At 35.9% G+C, this 24,818-nt stretch overlaps 1 protein-coding gene across 1 annotated transcript; it reads right to left on the reverse strand.

The window, feature by feature from the left end:
• Positions 1-443: 443 nt before the first annotated feature.
• LOC149831035 (vanillin aminotransferase-like) lies at positions 444-24,559 on the reverse strand. The gene is made up of 19 exons (XM_090013625.1): positions 24,358-24,559; positions 22,334-22,464; positions 22,170-22,254; positions 20,707-20,779; positions 13,904-14,001; positions 11,174-11,266; positions 7,440-7,513; positions 7,283-7,321; positions 6,951-7,039; positions 6,763-6,839; positions 6,598-6,672; positions 3,237-3,284; positions 3,046-3,129; positions 2,881-2,968; positions 2,713-2,791; positions 2,442-2,532; positions 2,208-2,286; positions 871-986; positions 444-786 (listed from the first exon to the last, which is right to left on the reverse strand). The coding sequence occupies exons 1-19, from the start codon at positions 24,397-24,399 to the stop codon at positions 709-711; spliced, it is 1,539 nt and encodes a 512-aa protein (XP_089869751.1). The 5' UTR covers positions 24,400-24,559; the 3' UTR covers positions 444-708.
• Positions 24,560-24,818: the final 259 nt, after the last annotated feature.

Genomic DNA, 24,818 nt, shown 5'->3' on the forward strand with positions numbered 1-24,818 from the left:
ATGGGTCAGATTCAGATTGAGTAGTGTGAGATTTACTCAGATCTGAGTTAGAAACAAGAAGGTAAATATATTCAGAACTCAACTTGATCCAACCCATTTTACATATTCTATGAAAAACCAATATACTTCTGGAGGTTGAATCACATCTGGATCCGTGTCTCTATCATGTGTTCAGAGTAAGATCCACGTGAAATTAGATTCACTTATTGAAAATTAGAGTCATTACCGAATCAACCTAGACCCAGCCCGTTTACAGCCTACTCAAAAAATTTACACACATACAGATGTAAAAGTGAAAGATTCAGTTTGGATGTAGCCTTTATTGAATCTAGCCTAATCAAATTGGAATTCACAATAAGATTTCAGATTCATATGGAAAAAGGATAGTACTGGATCTGAAACCATTTTCTGCACGTATTTGAATTCAAATGTGAAACCTCAAATTGAATCTGAAATGCTTCTCTCTTTATTAGATTTGGATTCCCTCTCTCACATACACTTGCTACAAACATTACTGTGCGTTTGTGCCCACCCCAGTTTACATTCCTGGCTCCACCCCTGCTGCAGATAGAACAGTACAGGCAACCAATTTATACCATAAAAGCTAGTTGCGTAAGAATTTATTAAAGTTTTCACAATGAGAACCACAAACGGGCATTGCTAATACAACAGAAACATGGAAACCATAGGAGAATTCCTTCAATGATTTTAGGGTTTCTTCTGAGATTTGAGTTCTTGAACTCTCTCTTCTGTACTTTTAAGTGCCTCTCCATATATGCTGATTAACTGACAAAATCATAAATCAAAACACTAAGCAACTAAAAACTTCAAGAAAATACTTTATCCCAAAAGATAACGACCATAGCTTACTTCATCGATTTCCGAAGGAGTTATAATGAATGGTGGACTTATCAATATGTCATCCCCAGAAGCACGGATTATCATGCCTCGTTTTTCACATTCTGCTACAAAATAGGCTCCAATTCCTAGAGTCAACACCAAATCATCACAAGAAAAGTGGTCATCATGTCCCATATTATGTTGCCAAGTAGAACAACTAACCAATCAATGGAAGCGGTTACATGAAAGGGGCACTTAAACTAACAGTCTGAAGAATTGAAGATGCAAGTTCTTAGGTACAATGACCAAGATGCAATAAATCAGCATATCCATGTGCAGTAATAGATAGCTAAAATGAATTGGCAGAAGATGTGTTGATAACTTGGTGTTGGGTAAAAGAATTGAATAAATGACAAGAGAAGCTATGCCACATAGAAATGGAATTAGACTCTGAGCTACCCAGGAAAATTGAATGATATTTCCTTGAAAGCAGGGGAGACATATATGCATACTTGTTTAAGCCTTTGCTGAGGAAGTTAGCACAAAATATTTGGTATCAATGAGTGAATGCTCACTATTCATGCATTGTCGGCCAAATCTGACCGTATTGATTGATCTCTCATGGTTCATTTACTTTATAACATACTTTTGAAGCAATAATTTAAATGTTAAAATAGATTCTATATAATGATAAAACCAACTGCTCTAAATTGCAATCAAAATATAGCTATAAAAAGAAAGGCTTTTCACACCTAAATTGTTACACTAGAAACATGATTTATGGTAAATGAACCATGCTAAACCATGCATATGGTCGCGTCTACTTGGAAATGCATAAGTACGCAAGATCAAATTCAATGATATGGTACACGCACCCACATCACAGTGGTCTTATATAATTAGATACGTATACATATTTGGCACAGGTGTACTACAAATTCGTATGAGTGATCCAAATATCACCCATGGGTGGCTTTGTCATTAGTTCTTTAGCATGGAGCATCCTTCAGATGAATTACAAATACTTTTAAGGACGGAATGATTAGTTAAAATTGCATGAAAATGCAATGATCAGAACAATGACCTAGATCCAAATAGCTTTATCTGAAACACAAACAATACTAAATAAATCATGACAAGCTGATTTACTCAAGCATGCACAGATGCAGCTCGTTTGTACCAAATGTGATGGCAAACATCAACATCAGAGACTCATCTGATGTGTGTGTGTGTGGAACTCTCCCCATGTCACAAACCTAGGAAGTAGTGGGCAGTTCATCCAAGAGGGATATTAACGAAAGCAGTTAAACAGCAGGCAAAATGTCCAAACTGCAAGTCAAAGCTGTGTCTCAGAATGAAGGGCTTACCCCATTCGAGTGGGAAAGGATCATTAGGTGACTTGTTGTCAACAAGCGAAGTCCCAATAAGTAACCCAGTTCCTCTTATCTGCATGTGCATTGACATATTATCAGCAAAATCATAGATAACCATATATAACTGAAAAGAAATTTAGTCCTGACCTTATTAGTATGGAAATTCAAGGTCCAAAACAGGCAATTTCACACACACACAAACACACACAGAGAGACTGGTGCACACACCTCCCCAATAATTGGGCTGTCAGCAAAGGCTCGTATACCATCTTGGAATCTTGGAGATATGCTCCTGATATAATCAACGATATTCCTTTCCCTAGACATCAATTCACAAATGATGCAAAACGGATGAATGTGGAAGTAGCTAATATTAACACAACTGTACCATGTGAAGTTACAAGGCTAATTTTCATCAAGCAAATAATTGATAGATAATTATAATATTCAAGATGACCAGAGACTTGCTTGTTATATAATTCAGACATCTTAGACATACTTGTAAATCTTGAGTGCTTCTAAAGCAACTGCACAAGCAACTGGATGGCCAGTATAAGTAAATCCATGATTAAATGAACCTGAAATTCATCTCACAGGAGAAAGATGGTGAGACTGTACCTTCTCAGAAAATCGTTTTAAGGCATTACTCATAAGAAGAGAACATTACCAAGTTTGTTGCTTTGAGAATTTATGACATCTGAAATTTCTGGACTCACAAGAACAGCACCAATGGGCATGTAGGCAGATGAAAGAGCCTGCATGTACATCACAAGTTAAATTAAATGCTTCAGAAGCTATAGTGACGCCATTTGACAGTCTCTTGAAAGCACACCTTTGCCATGGAGACAAGGTCTGGCTTAATATTGTATTTGTCACATCCAAACATTGTTCCCAACCTTCCGAAGCCACAGATAACCTGAAAAAGTTTACAAAAAGGTAAAACTGCATTAGCAAGCAAGACATGCAAAAAAAGAACACTTCATGAAATTGAAGTAATAATTTTGAGGTGAATAGTCATAGTACCTCATCGGCAATGAAAAGAATATCATATTTCTTCACAACAGCTTGAATCTAGAAAATCAAGAAATATGAAACCTCATTATCCACATGTAAAAAAAATTGAAAACAGCACCCAATCATTAATTAACTGGAAATAAGCTAAAAAAGCAAAGAAAGATATTATGAAACAAACAATATTATGTCCAGAAATGTGAAATGCAGAAGCCTTCTTCTCCTCGCTCGCAGTAGGGTGTCTCCTCATCATTCAAGAGAGGAACAATCCATTGCTGACATCTTCTCCTTCTTCACGTTATTTCAGGGCATGCATCCCAAGACAACAGCTTCGCAAAATCTCCCACGATATCAAGATGGGATGAGAGTAAGCTCCTCATCAAATTCAACTGCTGATAAGTTCTTCCTGTCTTTTCTTCTTATCTTGTATTCTCCTTTCCGCTTCTTATTCTCTTCCTATGTCACATGGGTGCAGGTGCGGGTGCGACACGAGTGCGGAGCAATTTCAAAAATTTTGGACACGGGGACACAGCTATATATATATGTATATATATTTAATATATATATATGATAATATATCCAGTGTGTGCATATATGTGGATATTGTCCTCTAAAGTTTGGCACCAGCATGAGTGTTTTTACAAACTTTGCAAATTGTACTTTTGCCCTTGCAGAAAGGGGGGGTTCTGGGGCTCCTCCCGGCGCGGGTCCCGCTGCACAGTCAGCAGGCGGGGGTCCGTAGGGGGGCAGCACCCCCAAAATTTTTTTTCCTGGGGCTTATGTTTGAGACTCATGCTATATATATATTTTTTAAAAAGATATAAAAAGATCATTTTTTTTTGTTTTTTGCCCTAAAAATGGATATTTTTGGACTCGGTCAACATTGACCGAGTCCAAAACTAGTACGGACTCGGCGTCGATTCATTGACCGAGTCCATCCCGTGTCCGAAGCAGCACCCGTGTCGGGGTGTGTCGACTCGGGTGCGGCGCCTCCCTAGCCGAGTCTGTGTGACTTAGTTCTCTTCTCTTTTCTTGGATTCTTTAAAACTTCTTGAGATCCTCTCTCTCTTTCTCAAGGTCTTTTCTTTCTGATTATTGTTCTTCCATCTTCTTTTCCTTCAGTGGTTTTATTTGTTTGGGTCCAGCATTGATTCCTTAATTTTTAATAGCCTATTGTTTACTTTGGGTCTCTTTATTTATTCTAGTTTTTTTCTAAATCCTTCATATTATGTTCTTATTTCCTGGTTGCAGCAGTTTTATCTATATATTTCCCGTTTCTTGGCAGATCGTGCAATCTCAGATTTGACATTAACAAAAAAAATTTGCTTTGTGCTGATGTTACCCTGACGTCAGCATAATCTGTTAAAAGAAGGGGGGACCGCATTGATTTTCCTCTCTATTTGGAATTCTGTTTGCTGATTCAGTATGACCAAAAAAAGGGAAAAGGCAAAAAAAATTGTCATATTTACTTATTAGATGCTGTTTTGGTTTTCAATTTGGCGTTTGCCCTATTCTTGTCTCATGGCCTCTTCGGTTTGTTTCTAACACTTCTATCAACAACTCTTTTGTTTCTAGTACCCCTATCAATTCCTCCTTATTCAGTCAACTTGTCATTGACAAGTTGGATTCTAGCAGCTTTGTTACGCAGAAGAAACAGATTATCTCGTTTATCAGTAGCCATGGCTTGATAGGGAATCTTAATGGGTCGCTACATGTTCCTGCAGAGTTCTTATTTTTGTCAAAAATAAGGTTGGTCAGAAGGCTCAGGATACCTTGGTGCCTAATCATGATTTTATCACATGGTCCAAGAACAATCAAGTCATGGTAACCTATACCATGCATTTATTTGTATCTAAGTGAACCACCAGGTTTATAATATCATTTTGGGATGGAAATTATAATATAAATGTGGATTTATACATTGGGCTTATCCAACTGATTTATGGATTATATGGTCTAATGATGGATCTTGAGTTCCAACCATACATGGTTTAGAAGAAGAATGGGACTGTAAAACGGGTCCCATATGCATTAGTATTAAAGCCATTTTAAAACAAATGGTGGGTGAAGCAGGTCTAATGTAAGGCACAAACATGGTGGGTGAAGCAGTTATAATGCAAGTCATCTTTTTGTTTTCGAAACACGACAAATAGTCCCATATTGAAGGAGACAGAATAATAAAGTGTCTCTCTATATATAATGAGGGCTACCAAGCATCTTTAGTGTGTGGGTCCTTTTGGAAGGCACATGAAGGGATTTTTTGGGCTTCTCAAAAAAGAAAACTGGAAAGAGACCAAAATGTCCTTTTTCAAGTTAAAACTTTTTTTTGTTTTTTAAAATTGGACAAGAATGCCCAGGGATATATGTTTGACCATGTCTAAAGCAGTCAAGCATGCTTGACCATGTCAGATGCGGTCAAACTCGTGTCCAGCTAATGTCGTAAAGCTGATTGAGTTGTGTCACGTGTCCATGCATGTCATGAGAGACTAGTGGTCAAAGTGGTGTGTCCCTGTGACATAGCTAAGCAAGTAGATCACATCCATGTGTTCAGAATAAAAAAAATAAAAAACACCAAAAACTCTAGTGCACATAAAAGTTCACATATTTCTGGTCTAAACAGTTGAGTATATATATATATATATATATATATATATATATGTGTGTGTGTGTGTGTGTGTGTGTGTGTGTGTGTGTGTGTGTGAGAACAATGTTATGAAATTACTCTTGTCACTTATATTGTTCAAGGAAATTTCTAGCCAAGGGTTTTCCTCAGAGTTTTTTTTAATAAAAAATTTAAAAATATAACTAATAATAAAAAAGATAAGAAAATAGGAGTCTTGCATTATTTTTCTTGCAAAACTATAATGAAACAAGTTTTAAAATATAAAAGAAACAAGAAATAGAATAAGTAGGCCCCAAATATAAAAATTAAGTTTTTTTTCAAAAATGTCACTTAAATATCATAATATTATTGCGATATTTTGAAAATATCATGATATATTGACGATATTCTCAGCTTACCCTAAATTAGTGATAATGACATTTTCAAAATATCAGCGATATTGGTGACTACGGTTATTACTAAACACAACCATCATATTTGTAATTTAAATTATTATAGAAACACATAATGATATTCACAAAAAGATAAAGAAGAAATTTACATGGCCTGGTCTGAGACCAAGTAACTGACTAACCCAACTCGACCCCAAATCCCAAATTGAACTGGGTAAGGTCACTAAATATTTTTACCCACACCAACTTGGAGAAAGAAGTAATCAGGTTGAAAAGTTTGATATAGATAGAATCTAACTTCATCAACCCTCTAGCCTTTTTTTCGGGTTACCTTCCAAGAAAGAAAAATGTAGCATACCTTATCAAAGTATGTAGCAGGGGGAGGAATGATACCCCCAACACCCATCACTGGCTCTGCAATGAATGCTGCAATCTGGGTAACAATGAAGCAAATTAGCAACAGATCAAACTTTGAGGTTCTTGGCCAATGTCTTCAATTAAAAAAAGGATGAAATGCAATTACTGTCTCTGGTCCCTCCTTCAAGATAAGGTTCTCCAAGTTATTTGCTAATCTGCTAGAGAACTCCTCCTCAGATTCACCTATAATATTCAGCTGATCTTATGACATGTTTACACACATAGACAAGTGCCACTGGAGAAATAGTGAAGCAAAAAGAGGATAACAATTGTAAAAATGAATACATCAAGAACCTGGTAAATGGCAGCGCCAGTAATGTGGACAGTCAGCATGCAAGACAAATGGTGCTGGCAGATCAAACATTTCATGCACTATTGGAACACTATATAAGCATTTCATAAGTTCATGAATTAGTTCCAGAAGAAAATGTTGAAAATTAAAAGGAAAAGGAACTACTAATGAAATGCAGAAAGCCTTCTGTAAATTGGTGATGAAAGAGAGAGCACTATGCATAGCTGGAGACTTCCACACTCTTGTTTGTACAGACTTAAACATTGACATTGATCAAACTGAAGCGCATTTACATTTTACAAAATATCAGGAAGAGGTTAGATCAAAAGATTACCCTGTAAGGCTGGATGATGTTACAGTTGATCCATGATATCTGTAAGAATCACAAAATAACAAAGCGGACCAACAAAATTAAGATTTTTCCTTCAGAAATATGAAATTTTGAGAGATGAAACATCTGAGAAAGTAACGAAATAAAGATTGGAAAATACGAATATTGCTGTGCTATGAACTTCTTTTTCTGTGACCTTCCCAATGCATTGTTGTAGTACCATACCAGCTTCACCTAGAAATATGCAAAATAAGCTGGTTCAAGCTGAAGTATTAAATTAAAGGTTGAAAAGGAAATCAAACTATAAGACAGAAGAGTAAAACTATTTGAAATGCTCCGTCAGTGAAAGAAGGAAAAGTATGTCTGCAGTAGAATAGTATATGCAAAATGAAACAATCAGATCCTACTATATAACGAATTATAGAATTTAAGATAAATACTTTGTTATCAATTGACATGCTTAATTTATGCAACTAATGCAACTAGCTCTTGGTGGATTCTTCCATGAACATTGAACTTTTGGGACAGAGAAATGCTGTTTGTGCAGACTATAACCAATGTCTGGTTATCCCTATGATTGAATAACAAAGCAAAGTTTCTTTATATGAATGGGATAATTAACAAGGAAACACTATATAGTCTCCTACCCTTCTCTCCCATGTCACAGGGATACACCCTTTTGGCTGCTGCACCCATCCTGAACGGATACGGTTCAGATTATGGGTAAGGATATGAGCAGGATATGGTCAAACTGTATCCAAAGCATTTTGCCTCAACCAAAGAGAATATTATTTGGCTAAGACTCTCATAAAACCCTATGCTATTTTGCCTATCACCATATTTGAGTCATTCGACCCTCATTTTTAAGCCAAACACTTGGTCAAACATCATAGAAGTCAAAACTAAAAAGTCAACTCTAACATGCATAAAGTTTTCACCTCGACCAAATCACTTAGATCCAGTGCCACTTTCATCAACACCATAAACATCATTACCACATAAATACATGCATATTATATATACATACCCATGTCCCCGAACACTATTTTTTCAAATTTGCTATCTGTACAACCTGTACCCACGCCATATCCATGTGACATAGCTTATTGCCAATACTATAATCTAGGTACATGTGAATTTCTCTTATTTGTGCTGCTTTACTAGACAATTTCAAACCATACAAAACCAACTCATTTAGGCCTCACATTACAAGGGCATGACCTAGATTGACCAACATATGGACTCAAGCCACCAACCTTTAAAACCAACCCATATTTCACTGGGTGAACCAGCTGCAGTATTTGGTCAAAGATCAACCATAAGAAGGCCATCCTAAATGCATCCTTAACCACCATTAACACACTTGGATAGTAAACAGTTTTGAGAGGATCAACCGAAATTCCGCATATGTTCAGTTTGGAACATTTTGAACCCAAATCAGAACAAACATGAACCCATCTAGTTTAAACTTGGATCCACATCAACAAATATCCAACTCAAAAGAACCAATCCATCCCATTTAGATGTAGTTCAGCCACCAATTATTTAACCCACATGCAACAAATGTAAAAATCAGATGACAGATGACATTATATGGAAGTCACAATTGATAAAGTCATAAATGATCCACATGGATCCATAGACATATATTGGATGCAACTCATTTCTTAACAGATCCATCTGCTCCCTACCACATACAGTCCACATGGCTGCAGTCAAACCAATTTCATATCCAACTATCCTTTGGCAATTGTACATTCAGGTCATGCATGGGTCTAAACAAAAGTAAACATGGACTCACTTATCTAAGCCATACTTACGAAAGTCAAGTTGGGTACGAGAAGTGATATACCAAGCAAAATGGCAAAGTGAGCTTTATATGGAAATGTTAAGCAAGAAGCGTGAAATGTTTATGAACCATTTTGGGAGTGTATGGGAACAGACAGAGGAAACCCAATAAGTGGAAATAGAAATAAACAAGAAATGACACATGTAAGTGAATGTAAAGCTTGTTATAATTAGAAACAACATATAATATTATAAAAAAATAAAGAAGTGGGGTAGAAGCAAATAGGAAGCAAGTGGGAAGCAATTGAAAAGAGAAACAAAAGCAACCGGGAAGAGATTGGTAAGCAAATCATAACTTTGTTTCCCATAATTAGGAAGCGCACTTCCCACCGATGAGAAACTGCAATAAAATGACCCCAAAGAGGTACAAGAAACAATAATGGGCACTAAGGTTAAATACAAACCACAAAGGGCAATAACACAAGCGTCAAAGGGCACAGCCAAATTCACTAAGACAAAATCACAAGAGAGCACACACTTGAAAAATGCAATATACCACCCTATTTTCCTCAGTTATAGGCCTTAATTTTATTTCAAAAATAGTGATTTATCTAAAAGTCAAACCTAAATCTTTATTTGTCCAAGTGCTGTGAAAGGTGCTCATAACCTAAAAATATTTTTAATAATTAAATTATTCAGTCTTTTGACACAAAGTAACAATATATAAAGATAAAAAATTTAAAAATATAAGACCAAAGAAATGTTTAAGATTTCAAGAGGCGCACTTTTGGACTCAACCACAAAAATTTTGAAATTTGTACTAAAACCTGAGGTTGACTTTTTATTCTTCAGGAATTTGAATTTTTAAGGGAGGGAGGAAGAGCAAGAAGTAGAATGCGAGGGGACTTACCAAGAGGAGAAGCGGCGAGGAGGAGGATCGAAGAGGGGGAGCAACAACAGCGGCGAGGTGGAGGATTGAAGAGGGAGAGCAGTAGCAACGGCAGTGGAGCGGGAGAAGAGAGGGGGAAGGGGGGCGCACTTTTTTTAACATTTTAACTTTTGGACAAAAGTGGACCCAGTCAAAGTTGACCGAGTCCACTTTAGACCAAATGATCCCGGGTGCGACATAATTAGCATTTATGAGTCAAATTGTTTGTGTAGAGAAAGAACATAGAAGATGCAATTATGAGTCATGAGATTGTAACAGAATGGTTTGCAAAACATAACTAGCATTTACAAAAAAGAAGAGTATGTATGCACATGCATGCATGGGTACATAAACATCAGACATATCCACAGAAAAATATTTGGCTACACTTGGCTGTACTGAATTCTATTAGAAGCTCATATGTTCAAGCATTACATGATCAATCGAACCTTACAGATGTGACTCCACACTACTCAAGTGCTAATTTGTTAGGAAGAACTATGAATCGAGTCGAATACAGATTTGAGTGTGTCCATATCTGGCATATCAGGTGGTCTCAGGTGTTATGTCATGATGCCATGACACATGCATACTAAAGTGTCTGTGTTACATACACAAAAAAATATCAGGATCAACATCAAAGGAATACTATCACCATCTAGACCAAACTTGTTTGGGTTCGAGGATTTTGCTTCAAGGGATACTTCCACCTCTGCGAATCAATAAGATATAAATAAAACAACACTGGAATTGTTGTAGCCCATAGTCATTTACATGATGAATGGCCACTTGGCTCTGACAAAGTAATAAACAAAATGCATCCATAAGCTGACAAATGAATAGGGTTCCTGCCCAGAAACAATACTGTCTAATGGCTTTGAAAATGGAGTCTGAGTGACGCTCTAAAGATTAGAGTAAAATATCAAACAACCAGAATGTGTGATATACATTTACAAGGATGTTGCATCAGAAGGCATTCACGACTTGAGATGACAACGAATGAAATATAAAAATTCTCTTCCAGATATATTAAAAACAAACTCTAATAAACATTAAAACCTTAATTTATCAGAGAACAATCAAGAATCTTGACCTTGCTAGGTCTCCATGTAAGGCATACTAAAAGGTGCTTGAACATCTGCTTATGCTAATTATGCATCATAGGATTCCCTACAAACCTGAGTATCATTGGCTTCTGAGCCACTGTTTGTGAAGAAGACTTTATTCATCTTCGTTGCAGTAAAGGTTTCAAGAAGTTCACTTGCAAGATCCTGTAATTAGGATAGAATTCATTTATAAAGTTTTCAAATACCCATGCTGGAAATTTATAGTATTCACGATCAGAAATATGACGATGTAATTATCTCAAAAGCAAGCACATGAAACCCTCAATAAACTATAGTTGAGACTGCCGTACAATTATGCCATTAACGAGAGTATTTATACTTGTCCAAAATCCGTCATTGTCAAATTCTCCAAAATTGATGAGATCCAAGAATCCATTTGATTTAGCAGCTAAATACGTAAAAAAAAATAGAGCAAAACTTATGGGCATGGTGAATATCACAGCTATTACGACTACAATGTCATTGGAAATAGTCATTATGAGGGCTAATTCTTTCAAATAAGGCATGAAATGGCAGTTAAGTGTGCTTCTGATTACTCATCTTCTATTTTTCCAAAAAGAAAAATCAAAACTTTTATAAGAAAGCATCAAACTCTCAAGGAGATGTAAAAAACTATTTTAAACCAAGACATTGGTAATTCATTCATTCTACACAAGCACAAGCAAAACACCCAGATATAATTCAAATAGCCAGTTGATTAAATTTCAAATACTTACTATTTACCTATATTTTATTTAGGAAAATCAATCTTGACACAGTTTTATTTGCTTCCTTAGAGAATACATAAATAATACACACATATACACGTCTAGAAGCCAAGATGTCTCTCCTAACGGATGGATCCAAATCAAATAGGAAATTGACTAGGCTGCTTAAAATTTTTATTAAAAAAACATTGTGATTTTGTCTCTGTGTCTAGATAAGTCACACTTGATGCAACCCTTTTGGTTTCCTTAAAAAGGAAAAATGTCAAAATTTAAAAAAATGGTTGAAGAGGGTTGGAAAAAGAAATCTAAAATATCTTAATTAATGAAGAAAAATCTGACTCTTTATTTTCCCCATAAAATTAGGATAAGTAATGGTAGTCATAATAAAAAAATTATTAATAAATGATATTATAACAGTAGCCCAAATAACAATTTGTGTTGGGGATGCCCCACACATTTGGGATGTGATAGAAGTAAGGTGTAGGTAAAACCTGTCCCATTACGTACATAATTAGGACGACCACACTCTCTTAAACCAAAACCAACCCTTGGGTGTGAGATGCTTGAGCAGCAACCAACACGTCATGTTGAACTTTGTCCTTTTGAGATGATGACGAAATATTGGATATCGCCTCATGTTTTAACATGGTGTGAAGCACATCAAAAATTGGCCATGGAGTTCCACCAGCAAACATCATGGCGAACATATTGTATTATGGCCTGAGCACATGCACCTTTTGCATCTAAACAACAAATAATAAAACAAACACAGCCACCAGCACGTCTTTTAAAGGAGGGAATGGACATGGATTTGGATCCATATCAGATTCAGATCCAGTCATGTGTCAACATGAATTGACAAAAATAACATGTACATAAAAGCGAAAAATGTCCCTACCTAGTCAAGTAAATGAAAAGTCCTCTATATTCTCTAACATTGATTACGTGAGCCACATTCAAAAAATATAGTTAGACTTCCATTCCTCATACTTGCTATCAGTCACCTTGTGTTTGTTCTCATCTATAGACATATACACAAGTTGTTTCTTGGATTTGACATTAAGTTGTATGATCTTTGACATTGAGTATAATTTCTTCCATCAAATTTTAGACACAACTTGAAAGGACTGCGGTCATTAGTTGAAAGCTTAAGTAAAAGGTATCATTCACTTTCAATTATATGTCAAACTCCCTTGTCCTTTGGATTGTTTTATCATTTTGGGGTATCGTAAGAGAAGGCAGCACAGGTTACTGAACTCATAATTCTTCGTGAGGAAACAACACCAAGTCTCCAACAGAACACCCGACTGCCATAACTATCATGTCAATCACGTTGATGCAATTAGACTAAGCATGTCTAAAATCTAAATAGTTCAAAGTCTCATCAAACACTACCTACAAGCATAATGACAAGAAAAACTTTCCACTTGATTTTACTCTTGGACTACAATCAGTTTCATCTAAAATAGTGCTACAGAAATTCATTATTTCCACAAAGTACACAAAAAATTGAGAAACGTGACTGGAACTACAGTAAATAACAAAGAGCTTGAAGATGTAGTGGTTCCCATGAAAGGTGACATCAAGTGGAAGCTTGGATTTCTGCTGATTCTCTGTTTGGTTCTACAATGCTCTCATACCATGTTGAATCATGAGATATCACTCATCTTAAGTACAAAGCTAGAAAAAGGGGAGAAAGAAAACAAAGGAGACAAAAAAAAAGAAAACAAAGGAGACAAAAAAAAGAGAACGAGATTTGTATTAATGATAATATTTACATTACCACGCCCTAGGCAAGAGTTTATAGAATTTAATCAGAACACTATTAATGGAAGAAAGATTATGACATTCAATTTTTAAAAAAAAAGAACAATAAGAAGAAATGCTCTTCTAACAATAGCAACTTATCAATTTTAACATATATATGGAAATCCAAATCATCAACTTCCATATGCAAGCATGAAGGAAATCGTCCACAATCAGAAAAGGAAAAAAACTGAATTAGTAGGTTTGATATCTTAAATAAGATACACCATGATAGACATGTTAACAAGATCAAGGCATTCATTAGTACCAAGGCAGGCTTTGTGGTTTGGTTCCAAAAAGAGTGGTAAAATGGCAATTTTCTTAATTGTGCTGTAGCAGCTTCCACAAGCCGAGGTTCATTTCCACCTGCAAGCATATATAGATTGACACATATAACCAATCTTCTGAAAAGGTAAAGGGAAGCTACAGAACCAATTAAATGTCCACAGTACAGTCAATCTCCCAGGTTCATCCATCTCAAAGAGTACAGGTGCGAAGTATGGTTGTCAATGTTGTCCCAAATAAGCACATTGAGTGCCATCCATCTCTGCAAGTCTTCGAGATAGATAAACTGCTGGAAGAACACTATCACCTTGCTAGTTCCTATTACCATAGCACATCCTCAGATGAAATTTGGTACCTTTAAACATACAAGCTGAATGACTTTTCAAGACATCTAAGACGGAAACACTTATAAAGAACCATGGACATTCAAATATCATCACAAGGAAAGACTGCAATCAGAGCTACTGTATCAACTTATTGTTTCATAGGAAAAAAATGAAAACCTTGGGTGAGGGGATACTCAGTTTAGTACTAATGATAAGCCAACTAAAGAGAAATACAATAGCTCAAGAAATAAAATAAAGTTGGTTGTGAAGATTTGCTACAAAGATCAGTAAAAATGACTAGGAAACTAATAGCTAATTCCAGAAATCAAATGATGCACAATTGCAAAATGTAGGTGACAATTTGCATGACCAGATCCAAACAGAATAGATATTTGGGCATAACATGATTGTACATGAATGGATCTCCTAGTGAGTGCATAAATGGATCCATGGCCAACTTGACTCGGTGCTTCTAAGGTATCTCGTCTGCATTCCTAACAATAAATAACAAAAAAGTAGGTTTCAGCCACAAAAATCTGAAATTTTGACCACTTTTTTCCCTTTGTTATACCGATGGAGATATAGCAGTGTAGTGGTCATGCAAGATCATTCCATGATTTGGCATCCGATCAACAAAAGTTGGTCACAAAAGCACATATCAACTTGCAAAATGATAGTAACTTTTTTGAAGAGTAGCCCTTTAAGGGATCTATGTTTGACAACCAGACTACAGTCCTACACAGAGATCATGCTCTTAGGTCATGACCGCAGGTCCAAATTGCTACAAACGTTCTTTAACAAATCATACTGCTACACAAGAAGAAACATTTTTTTTATAAAAAAATTAGACACAAATGACACTGGGTGCAGTCAACGCACCCAGGGTTGGGTTGACCGCACCAAGTGCCGCACCCACGTCGCGAGTGCGGCACCCGGTTTGACGAGTCCCTGTGACATAGTTTACAACATGATTTCATATTCCTGAAATTCCTCCAGGTTGAGCTCTACTTCATTTTAGTTTAAAAAAACTTAATAATATAAATACAAAGATATTTAGTTTATTGAGCATGTTAAACTTCATCATCATACAAATCAAGCACAACCACCAATCTAGAATCATTAGAGTGTTAAGAGTTGTTTAAAATAATGTATTACTATTTGTATGTTGCCCCTTGTTTTAAGTATTCATTTGTATATTACATTATTATTAATGGTATTTTTGTTCTTGTAATGTTTTATTTCTTTTTGTTGCCTTGTAGTGCACATAGAAGGGTAGACTCTTATAAAGGTGTATCCTTTCTTTTATTGAAAACTAATAAAGCTCAAGTTTCACTCTTTGCTTGCTTCTTTCTTTGATGCTTCTTTTTTGAATCTTTGAATCTGGAGCCAAAGAATGATCAGAGAGGCATCTGAGCATTCAAAAGAGAATCGGTGGCTTTGTTCTTGTATTAGACTGTGTCAAGTGACATCATCCAAAGAGGAGAACGACTAGTATGGGTTGTATGATTTTGTGAGGTTTGTTTTGGAGGTTTATTAAGGGTTGATTTTAGAAGACTGTTGAATCAATCCTTGCTCGAATTGCTGGTTTGGCTGATTTTTAGTGGATGTTTCAATAATTTTTCTATTAAGAGAAGAAAATCTGTTCAGATTTAAAGAACTGGTGAATCTGTTTAATTTTGGGGGTTTTCTAGTGAAAATCAGTTCTAATTGGATCGTATGCAGTGAAGAATCTGTTGGTGATTAGCTTGGGCCCAGAAATGGGCTAGTGTATGAATTTTGTGAAGTTTTTCTAAGGCTACTAAGGGACGGTGGCCTATTTCTTGTTGTTTGATGCTATCAGTTGTCTTTTAGCCTTATATTGTGGACTTTTGGTGCTCTTAGTTTGGTATATGTTGTGCAGTGACTCCAGCATATTTGCACTCGTTTTGGTGATTTGGGTGTTTTTTTTTATGCTTTTCTAGATATAGAGTTTCTTGTTTACCAGATTTGTTGAAATCTGATCGTTCTGACCGTTACTAGTCATATGGGTATCATTGACCTTCGTTCAACATAGTCGACTATTGTGGTATGTTAGCCTGATTTTTATTAGGCATACTTGTTTGCTGTTGTTACTATCGTAGTTGTTGTGCACAGCTTTTATTGCTTATATAATTAAGAGTTGGTGAGGTATGGAGAAAGAAGGCATTCAGATTGTTCTCGTGAAACTAGACGAGACAAACTATGTTTTATGAAAAGCACACTAATGTTGATTTTCACAAAGAGAGAAAGGAATGAATTGTGAATAATGCACGGGTCAAGGCTTTGATATTAGGTTCAGTAGAATAGAAAATAACTATGAACCTCTCCAAATGGATGTATATGACAGAGATAAATTGTCTCATAGTTAAGTGTTGCTTTTTGGTTTTGCTAATGGTCAAAAGGGTTACAAATGTTATGATCATATTAGAAAAAGTGTGTAGGTATCTCCATGTCATCTTTCACCAGGATATGTCATATTTCAGTTAAAGTAGACAAAAGAGAAGGTATAAATGAAAAAGAGATAGTCGGTTTGGACAAACCTACTCAAGAAAATATGAAAATGTTATGGAAATCCTTTTCTTGGATCAAGTGGAGGTAGAGTCAATGAGAAAAGAAGAGGTCAATTCTGATCATATTCTTTTGTTAGTTGAATTCAATCACTCAAATTTAGAGTCTTTATCTGGGTTGTCATTTTCTTTCCTTAATCCTTCGCAGGTACGTAGAAGTTCTAGAATTTTGATTTATCCTTCTCATTTTGTATCATACTAGTCTCTGTCCTAAACATCATGCATCTTATGTAAAAACAATTGAAAAAGAAGAGTGATAAAGAGCTATGGCTGAAGAAAAGACCACTCAAAAGGATAAAGAATTGATTAAACCTTCACCAAAAAAGAATATTTTTGGGAGCAAATGAGTTTATAAGTAAAGACAAAGTCATATGGGTCAATTGAAAATTATAAAGCAATCAAAAAAATAAAGCAAGATTAGTAGCAAAATGTTATAATCAGAATTATTGGTTGTGAGAGCAGTAAAATATGTGAGTTGGATGTCAAGAATGCCTTTTTAAATGAAGACATGAAAGATAAGGTGTATATGAAACTGTCATCAAGATATTCAAGGGTATACTTTACAAACTAAGCATAGCACTATATGCTATATTGGCTCAAAAAGACACCATCTCTGCTTGGAAAATGCATATCACTTTCTCTAGGTAAATGCTGTAATCATCGCGCCCAAACAGGAAGCGTGCACACTCCACGTTACCACATTTTGCATAACCATCTGCCATGGTGCTCCAAGCCAAACCAAATTTATACTTTTTATAGTTTGGATAGCAAACTGAGATGTTTTAAAATCAGATTACTTAAAAAAACAGTAAATTTATTTAATCTAGTGGATACTTGAATTAATAAAATAAGGAAAAAATAGGATTCTTTTGTCCTAAAACATGGGCAGACCCCCACCCCTCCCTCTCTCTCTCTCTCTCTCTGTTGCCAGCTGTCTGTAGTTTCTTTTCTTTAGCTTTGTTTTTTCTATATTTTAGCTTTGTTTCTTCTGTGTCTGGTTCATGGGTTCAACATTTTGTTGATCTTCATGAGTATTAATGTTGATATTCTTTCGGCTCTCTCTCTCTCTCTCTCTCTCTCTCTCTCTCTCTCTGCAGAAGCAAATCACTCGTTTGAAACCCTTACCAATGACGAAGAACATCATTCAGTGAAAAAATAACGACAGAATTTTGGAGGAGAGAATTGAAGCAAATCCATGCCCAACTCATCATTTCCGGATACTCTCTAGATGACCATTTCTCATCCAAAATCCTTTTTGTGCGATTTTAAACATGGTGATATCGATTATGCATGTGGAATCTTCCAGCAACTCACCCATCCCTCAGTCTTTCCTTGGAACACTATCATCCATGGCTTCTCGAAGAGTAAGGCCCCAAATCAGGCCATTTCCCTGTATATGCAGAGGTTGGTTACCAGAGTTTTGCCGGATAATTTCACCTTTCAGTTCGACTTGAAGGTGTGTGCCTGTTTATTGTCTTCCCGCCTCGACAAATATGTTCATATGCGTGTCATGAAAAACGGTCTCGAATTCCATGTGTTTTTTCAGAATTATTTGATGAACATGTATGCTTCATGTGGTGATGTTACGAATGATAGGAAACTGTTCGACGAAATGCCTCGATGAAATGGTTTTCTCTATCCTGTTTATCCAGATAATTGTTGCTAACCAAACAGGCCCTTAGTGTTGAAGGTCATCAGGAAAGTCTCATGGAGCACAATGCATCCCATTTCAAATTATGCTAGAAATTAACCTGATAGGGAAATACATCAAAAGCATGGAGAACATGTGCTAACAGAAAAAAGAATAGAATTTTCTCAAGATGCTCCTAAAGCCATCATTGGAAGCAACACGAGCCAGGTCTACAAAAAGAGAGGCAGATGACAAAGGTAACTAAAAATTGGTTTAGTTTTCTTTACTATCTCAAGAAAAAGTTTCTAAGCTGGATTTCAAATCACACCTTGTAAAGGTATGCAAGACGAGGATTTTGTTGATCCAAATCAATGTGACTAGATTAGGAAGCAGAAGGAAAAACGAAAGGAGAAACGGAAGAGAAAAGTAAGATACTTTAAAATTTATAAGAAGCATGAAGCAAGGAATCAATTTGAAAGGTAAAATAAGAATACAAAAGAAGGTGATATGTGATCAAATGAGAAGCGAGATAATAATCGAATGGGAAATAAATAAAAGGTAACATAAAAAAGACTATTCTTAAAAATTTTTTATTTTGTAGTGCATGAATTAAATTCTTCTTAAAATCTGAACATGACGGCTATTAATTTAGACAAAGTACATAGGAGTGAGTGAGAACCCTGAAAGGAAGCATATGAAAAACATGAAAAAAGTGTAAAAGAAGTGCATAAGAAGAAGCAAGAAAAAAAATAATGTGAGAAACATAGGAGAAGTGTGGGAGAATTGGATTTTCATCTAATTTTAGAAGCAAAAAGTATCGTGCTTTCAAAACGTTTCCCCCATACATAAAGCTTCTGGTAACTCTAATCCAGAGGCATTCAAACTATGTAGTAAGTGGACATCCTTGAAGCCATTAACACCTAAATGAAAATGTATGAAGCAATTTTTACAACAGCTACAATAAAGTTCCATCTTGAAGAAGTGTTTCAAATAACATACCAAAGTAACATTGTTCTCCAGTTCTATAAATATTAATTTGCAAAATTTTAAAAAACGCATTTAAAGTTTGGGCATTAAGAAAAAAACACCCAAGTTTTGCTTTTTTCTAAAAACGCACCTAAAAAATATAGAGGTTAATTAAAAAAGGCCAGGAGTTTCCTTCCATCAAGCTTGCCATGTTGCAAACAATTACCATTTTACCCTCAATATCATATTTTCAATCCAACTTTTTACTAATATTCAGAAGCTCTAAATGTGATGATGAAAGTGAGCTTTTTGATTACATACCTGAATCTAACACAATGAGAAAATCCTTGGTTGACTATGGAGAGCAGAAATCATGTCATGTGTTGTGACCACCAAATGACTTGCAGATTTTGTACCAAATACCATGGTCAAAGACAAAGGGCTTCGGTGTTAATATATAGTTGCTTGTGAGCCACAGGTATGATTACCAAGGTTTTATGTACAAAGAGAAGTGCAGTTGAGATTTTATTGGAATAAAAATCCAAATCTGTTGAAAGAATCCAATTTATAAAAATAGAATTGTGTGGCCCAATATATGAATTTACATTCAATAAATAAAAGATTATCAGAAAGGAAAAACAAAAATCATTATCCTTTTAAGCTTCAAACATGGCCCAATATACCAAATTACCCTGTTTGCTTTATTGGCTTAGTGTAACTCAGGTTAAATAGATGGAAACTTGATTTTGATCGACAGTGCAAAATTTTAGGTGTGTTTTTTAAAAATATAAAAAATTTAGGTGCACTTTTCATTAATGCCAAAACTTTAGGTGTGTTTTTTCCCTATTAATTTATAATATTGGCAACAATGATTTTTTTAGTAGTTATCATTCAAAAAAGTTTGGTTTAGATTTCTTGTTTTCTTTTCTTGGAATAACTTTTCAAGGAAATTTTCTAGAATAGATTTCATAACCACATTCTTTTGATGAACTTGTAACATAGAGAATTTTGATAGGCAAACAGAGCCCTACTTATAAAAGGCCAATATTCTCTTCACCTAAGAATATAGTATGAAGCTCCCAGCCATCATAATAGCAAAATCATATAGATGCAGTTAAACATGTAAATAAATAAATCCAAGAATATAAAAAAATGAGTCTAATTAATGCCCAATTTTGCAATATGTTAAATGTCATAAGGAGTCATATGTCCCAATATGAAGCCTGAATGGTGCAATTCTCACTAATAGTGTACATTAAATAATACAACTTGGACATACCTAGTGCTGTACAACCGATTCCTGCAAGACTATCAAGATATTTTTTCCCGTTGACATCATAAACGTAAACTCCCTGCAGCATTCACATCAAAATACTATATTAGAAAAGCTATGGATTTTTTTTTATATTTACAATGAGAAACCGCCCCCCAGGAACACAGACCTAAATGTGCTGGTTCTGCCTGCCGTACTTACGGTCACTGTCCTGACAGCGTAAAACTCTGTGAGCTTACCCTCTAAATCCAAGAGAACCTTGCACAAGGCGTGATGCCCTTGAGATTTGAACCTAGACGGCCTGCGTAGCAGCCTAGGTCCCCATTCCACTACGCCAAACCCCTTTTGGGCTAAAAAAATGTTATATGTAGAAGCTAGTTTAACAACTTGATAAATTAAGGGAGAATTTATGTATGGGTTCCTACTTTATGGCAAAATTAAGTTTAACCGCCAATTTTTGTAAAACTTCTCTGATAGGCACCTATCTTTTCAAGAAATTGCTATATGACTACTTAAGTTTACTTTTCTATAACTTCACTCTGTTGGCTTCTTAAAATGACACTTTAGCCATTTCCTTTCTTTAAATGACAGAATGTCGCATCTTGTAATTGTCATGAAGTGAAGGTCAAAAAAATAACTTTAGGAAGACTTTGACTATTTAAAATGACACTTTAATAATTTATTTTCTTTAAATGACCGAGTGTCACTCTGTGAGTTGTCACATAGTTAAGGTCAGTTAAGTAATTTTAGCAGAAAAAGGACGTAGCCGATCATGCGGGTAGTTTGTTAAAAACATAGGGACTATTTGAAAACTTTTAAAAAAGCAGGTGGTTAAACGTAATCTTTTCATAAATTACGCACCTATATATAAAATTACCTAAATTAAATATAACGCCGTATGATAATTCAGGTAAAAAAATTGATGTTTTGGCTATTGCATAAGAAATCATAAATAAAGCAACTAAATCATTTGGCAACTATTGGATTTAAATTCATTAAAATTAGTGGTGTCAATGGGTCGGGTTTGACCTGGACCCGACCCGTACCGAACTCTATCCGGGTCAGACCCAAAGAGTCCGATATGGTTCATGAAATTTCATACCCAAGCCCGACCCAAATCCCGACTAAGATCCAAAATTTTTCAACATGAAAAGGATAAAAAATATTATTTTACCGGGTATGGTCTGGGTCTGGTTCATGTAATCCTTATAGGATTTGGGTATGGTTTCTCTTATAGTGGGTTTGATTGGACCCGGGTCTGGTCCCAGTACAGTATCTCAAATCAGGTCTGGGTCTGGTTTCACCTGAGCCCAAACCAAAACCGGATGACAACCCTGATTAAAATTGATACTTTGGATATTAAATAAGGAATCTTGAATAAAGCAATAAATTTGCCAAGAAATACCATTTGGATTTGGGGGGAGGGGAAACATGATTTATAGAACAACATTAACCCTTAATGTACATACCTCAGATTTTTCTATAACTGTTGGACCTAATTCATTACTCTCCCACCCAGAAGTGAATGGTGCCAGCATTCCATGACCTCTAAATCTGCAGCATGCAATTAGCAAGACTAAGAGAATGAGTCGCATTGCAAATCTATACGTGAATTCATGTGCATGGCATATACCCTTTCTCGATAATTGTATAATCCTTCAAAGGTACTTGTAAAGTACAACTCCATCTTGAATTTGTTGGGCCCTGAAGGACATGTATTTGGCAGTTTGCAGTAGCAGCAACATAACTTGCAAAATCATTGGCCTGAAAAAGGAAAAGGATAACAAATGAAATGAAGTTACATAAGAAATAAAACTTTTCCCAGTACAAAATTTACAGCACAACTGGAATTTGGAAATGGTAAGGTTAAATCTAGACTTAAAATGTCATTAATTAGCACAAACTAACGCAGTTATTCAAGACGCCGGGGGTTAGCATAATTGGAACGGGCCTCGGCTGTCAGACTTAAAATGTCATTAATTAGCATTAACCCCCCTTGCATAAACCAAAGCCGGTGACTCCCTGCAGTTGAGGGGTGCACCCGGGTTTACACCCCCGCAGGGGTGGTTTTCACGAATATGCACATGCACACACAATGGTGCATGCATGAAAGCATTTACAACTAGCACACACATGTACACCTTTGTTTTTGTTTGTATTATAAAACTATAAGCTGTGGCATGTTAGTTTAATTGCATGGTCATTCACAATTTGCATATTTTCTTGTGTGATATGCAAGCATTCATGGCATATTATCTTTATTATTGATGTTCAATAGTTGTATCTTGTGCAACTCAGCATTGGTTCTTGTGTAATGATTTTTTTAAGATTTTTCTGTTTTTTATAAATTTTTAGTTTTTTAATTATTAAAATATGGTTTTTTTTATTATACATATCTCATTTTCAGTCTGGCCGATATGTGTAGGGCTGTCAACTGGTCAGTTAGTAACAGATACCGACTCCAGCCGGACCCGAATTCCATGATATGGGCATGAAAAGTGCCGACCTGAATGATATTTGGGTAGACTTGAAACCGACCCGACCCAAGTATTTTGTTAGTATTTTCAGTAAAAGAAAATTTCTGAAATTATGCGAGTCTGGGTTTGGGATTTCAATTTCCTGACCCGGCAAAACCCGAACCTGAAACTGAACTCAGCAATTTGTTATATGGGCGGGTTTGGGTACCCCCGGGTCGGGGGGTGGGGTAAACGGGTTACAGCATGCTTTTTACAGCCTTGATTCATCCTAATAATTCTACATGAAACACAAAACCATCGAGGCCTGCACATTAATGAATCAATCAGGACTTCTATCCACACTCTCAGAAGATGGATCCTGCCTCATGCCTATCTAAGCGGTACCCATAGTTGCTGAAAGCTTCTATAAACCTCATAAGCTCATTTCAAAAACAAAAAACAGCGGGCTTCTTTCATGCTTCTGAAACTTTTTGAGAAGCTAATTTCTCAACCTAAAAATTTGCTTTTGCCATTTTTTTTAATTATAAAACCCACATGTGATGAGTATTTTTAGGCAAAAGACTTGAAATGCACTCAAGTGAAAACACATGTTTAATCCTTTTTTCCCTCTTATGTTACTTCTTACGTGCTTCCATTACGGCATCTTACTCGCTTCCCCTTGTGCTTCCTAAAAGGTTCGCGTTCACACATTAATGGCATTTCTTGAACATGCTTCACGCGCTCTTGCTCTACTACGGATTCATTGTCTTTTTCAAAAACTTCATGTTCAATAATTAGATTTGCAATTACAATGAAAACAAACAGTAAAGGGGTGAAAAGGAAAAGGGGAAGACGCAAAAAAAGAAAAAAGGAGCAAAAATCATCAAAATTTCCACACTCACTTTAAGCCATTATCACACTCCCTCTGTCAACTAGACGACATATATAATGCAACTTAAGATATCAAATTTCTTCCCAAGATGCAAATCCTCCGATCCCAAAATTCCACTTGAAAACATACCACTTATCTAGCAAAATCCTTTCCCACAGGAAAAACAGTAGAGCCCATCTCTCCCATTAACTCTAAAACAAACAAACAAAAAACCCCAAAAATCCACTAGATTACTAAACGTTCACGATCTGCAAAACATTCACAACAACACTCAATAACGCATCGATCCAAGGGAACAGGTAGAGGTACCTTGCAGTTGAGAGGTGTACGGAACGGCTGAATCAGAGCCATCTTCTCTCTTCTATCCCTTTTTGGAGCCTCAAAGAACTCTTTTCGATCTTTCTTGCTTTCCCTCCTGAGCTTGTTGTAGAAGGTACTCGCTCTTCCCGCGCTGTGTTCAAAGACGCAAATTTTGCCGTTTGGTAGGAAGAGGGTCCTTTATCTTTCCTTCTGTCAATTTACGTGATAAGCCGTTTATTATAACAATTTACAGAAAACTGCCTACATTGTCATTTATCTACAGAAAGCTTCTGAAGCTTCAGTTATTACATTTAAATGCCTCTGTTTTTTTTTAAACAGAGAAAGCCAGTTATTACCTTGTCATTTATCTGCAGACCCTTACCAGTGATAGAATCATACCATTTGAAATTCGAACTTGCAACTTCCCAATGCAGGGTGACGTGCACTAACTACTCTTCCAGACAAGCGGA

This window comes from Nuphar pumila, chromosome 7 (assembly GCF_984573655.1).
Source record: "Nuphar pumila chromosome 7, dmNupPumi1.hap1.1, whole genome shotgun sequence".
NCBI lineage: Eukaryota > Viridiplantae > Streptophyta > Magnoliopsida > Nymphaeales > Nymphaeaceae > Nuphar > Nuphar pumila.

Coding starts and splice junctions, on each gene's coding strand:
- LOC149831035 (XM_090013625.1), bottom strand. CDS start 24,399: ATGGCTCTGATTCAGCCGTTCCGTACACCTCTCAACTGCAAG. Junction 3,130..3,236: donor TTCTTTTCATTGCCGATGAG/GTACTATGACTA, acceptor AAACTTTTTCAG/GTTATCTGTGGCTTCGGAAG. Junction 2,533..2,712: donor GAAGCACTCAAGATTTACAA/GTATGTCTAAGA, acceptor ATTGATGTCTAG/GGAAAGGAATATCGTTGATT.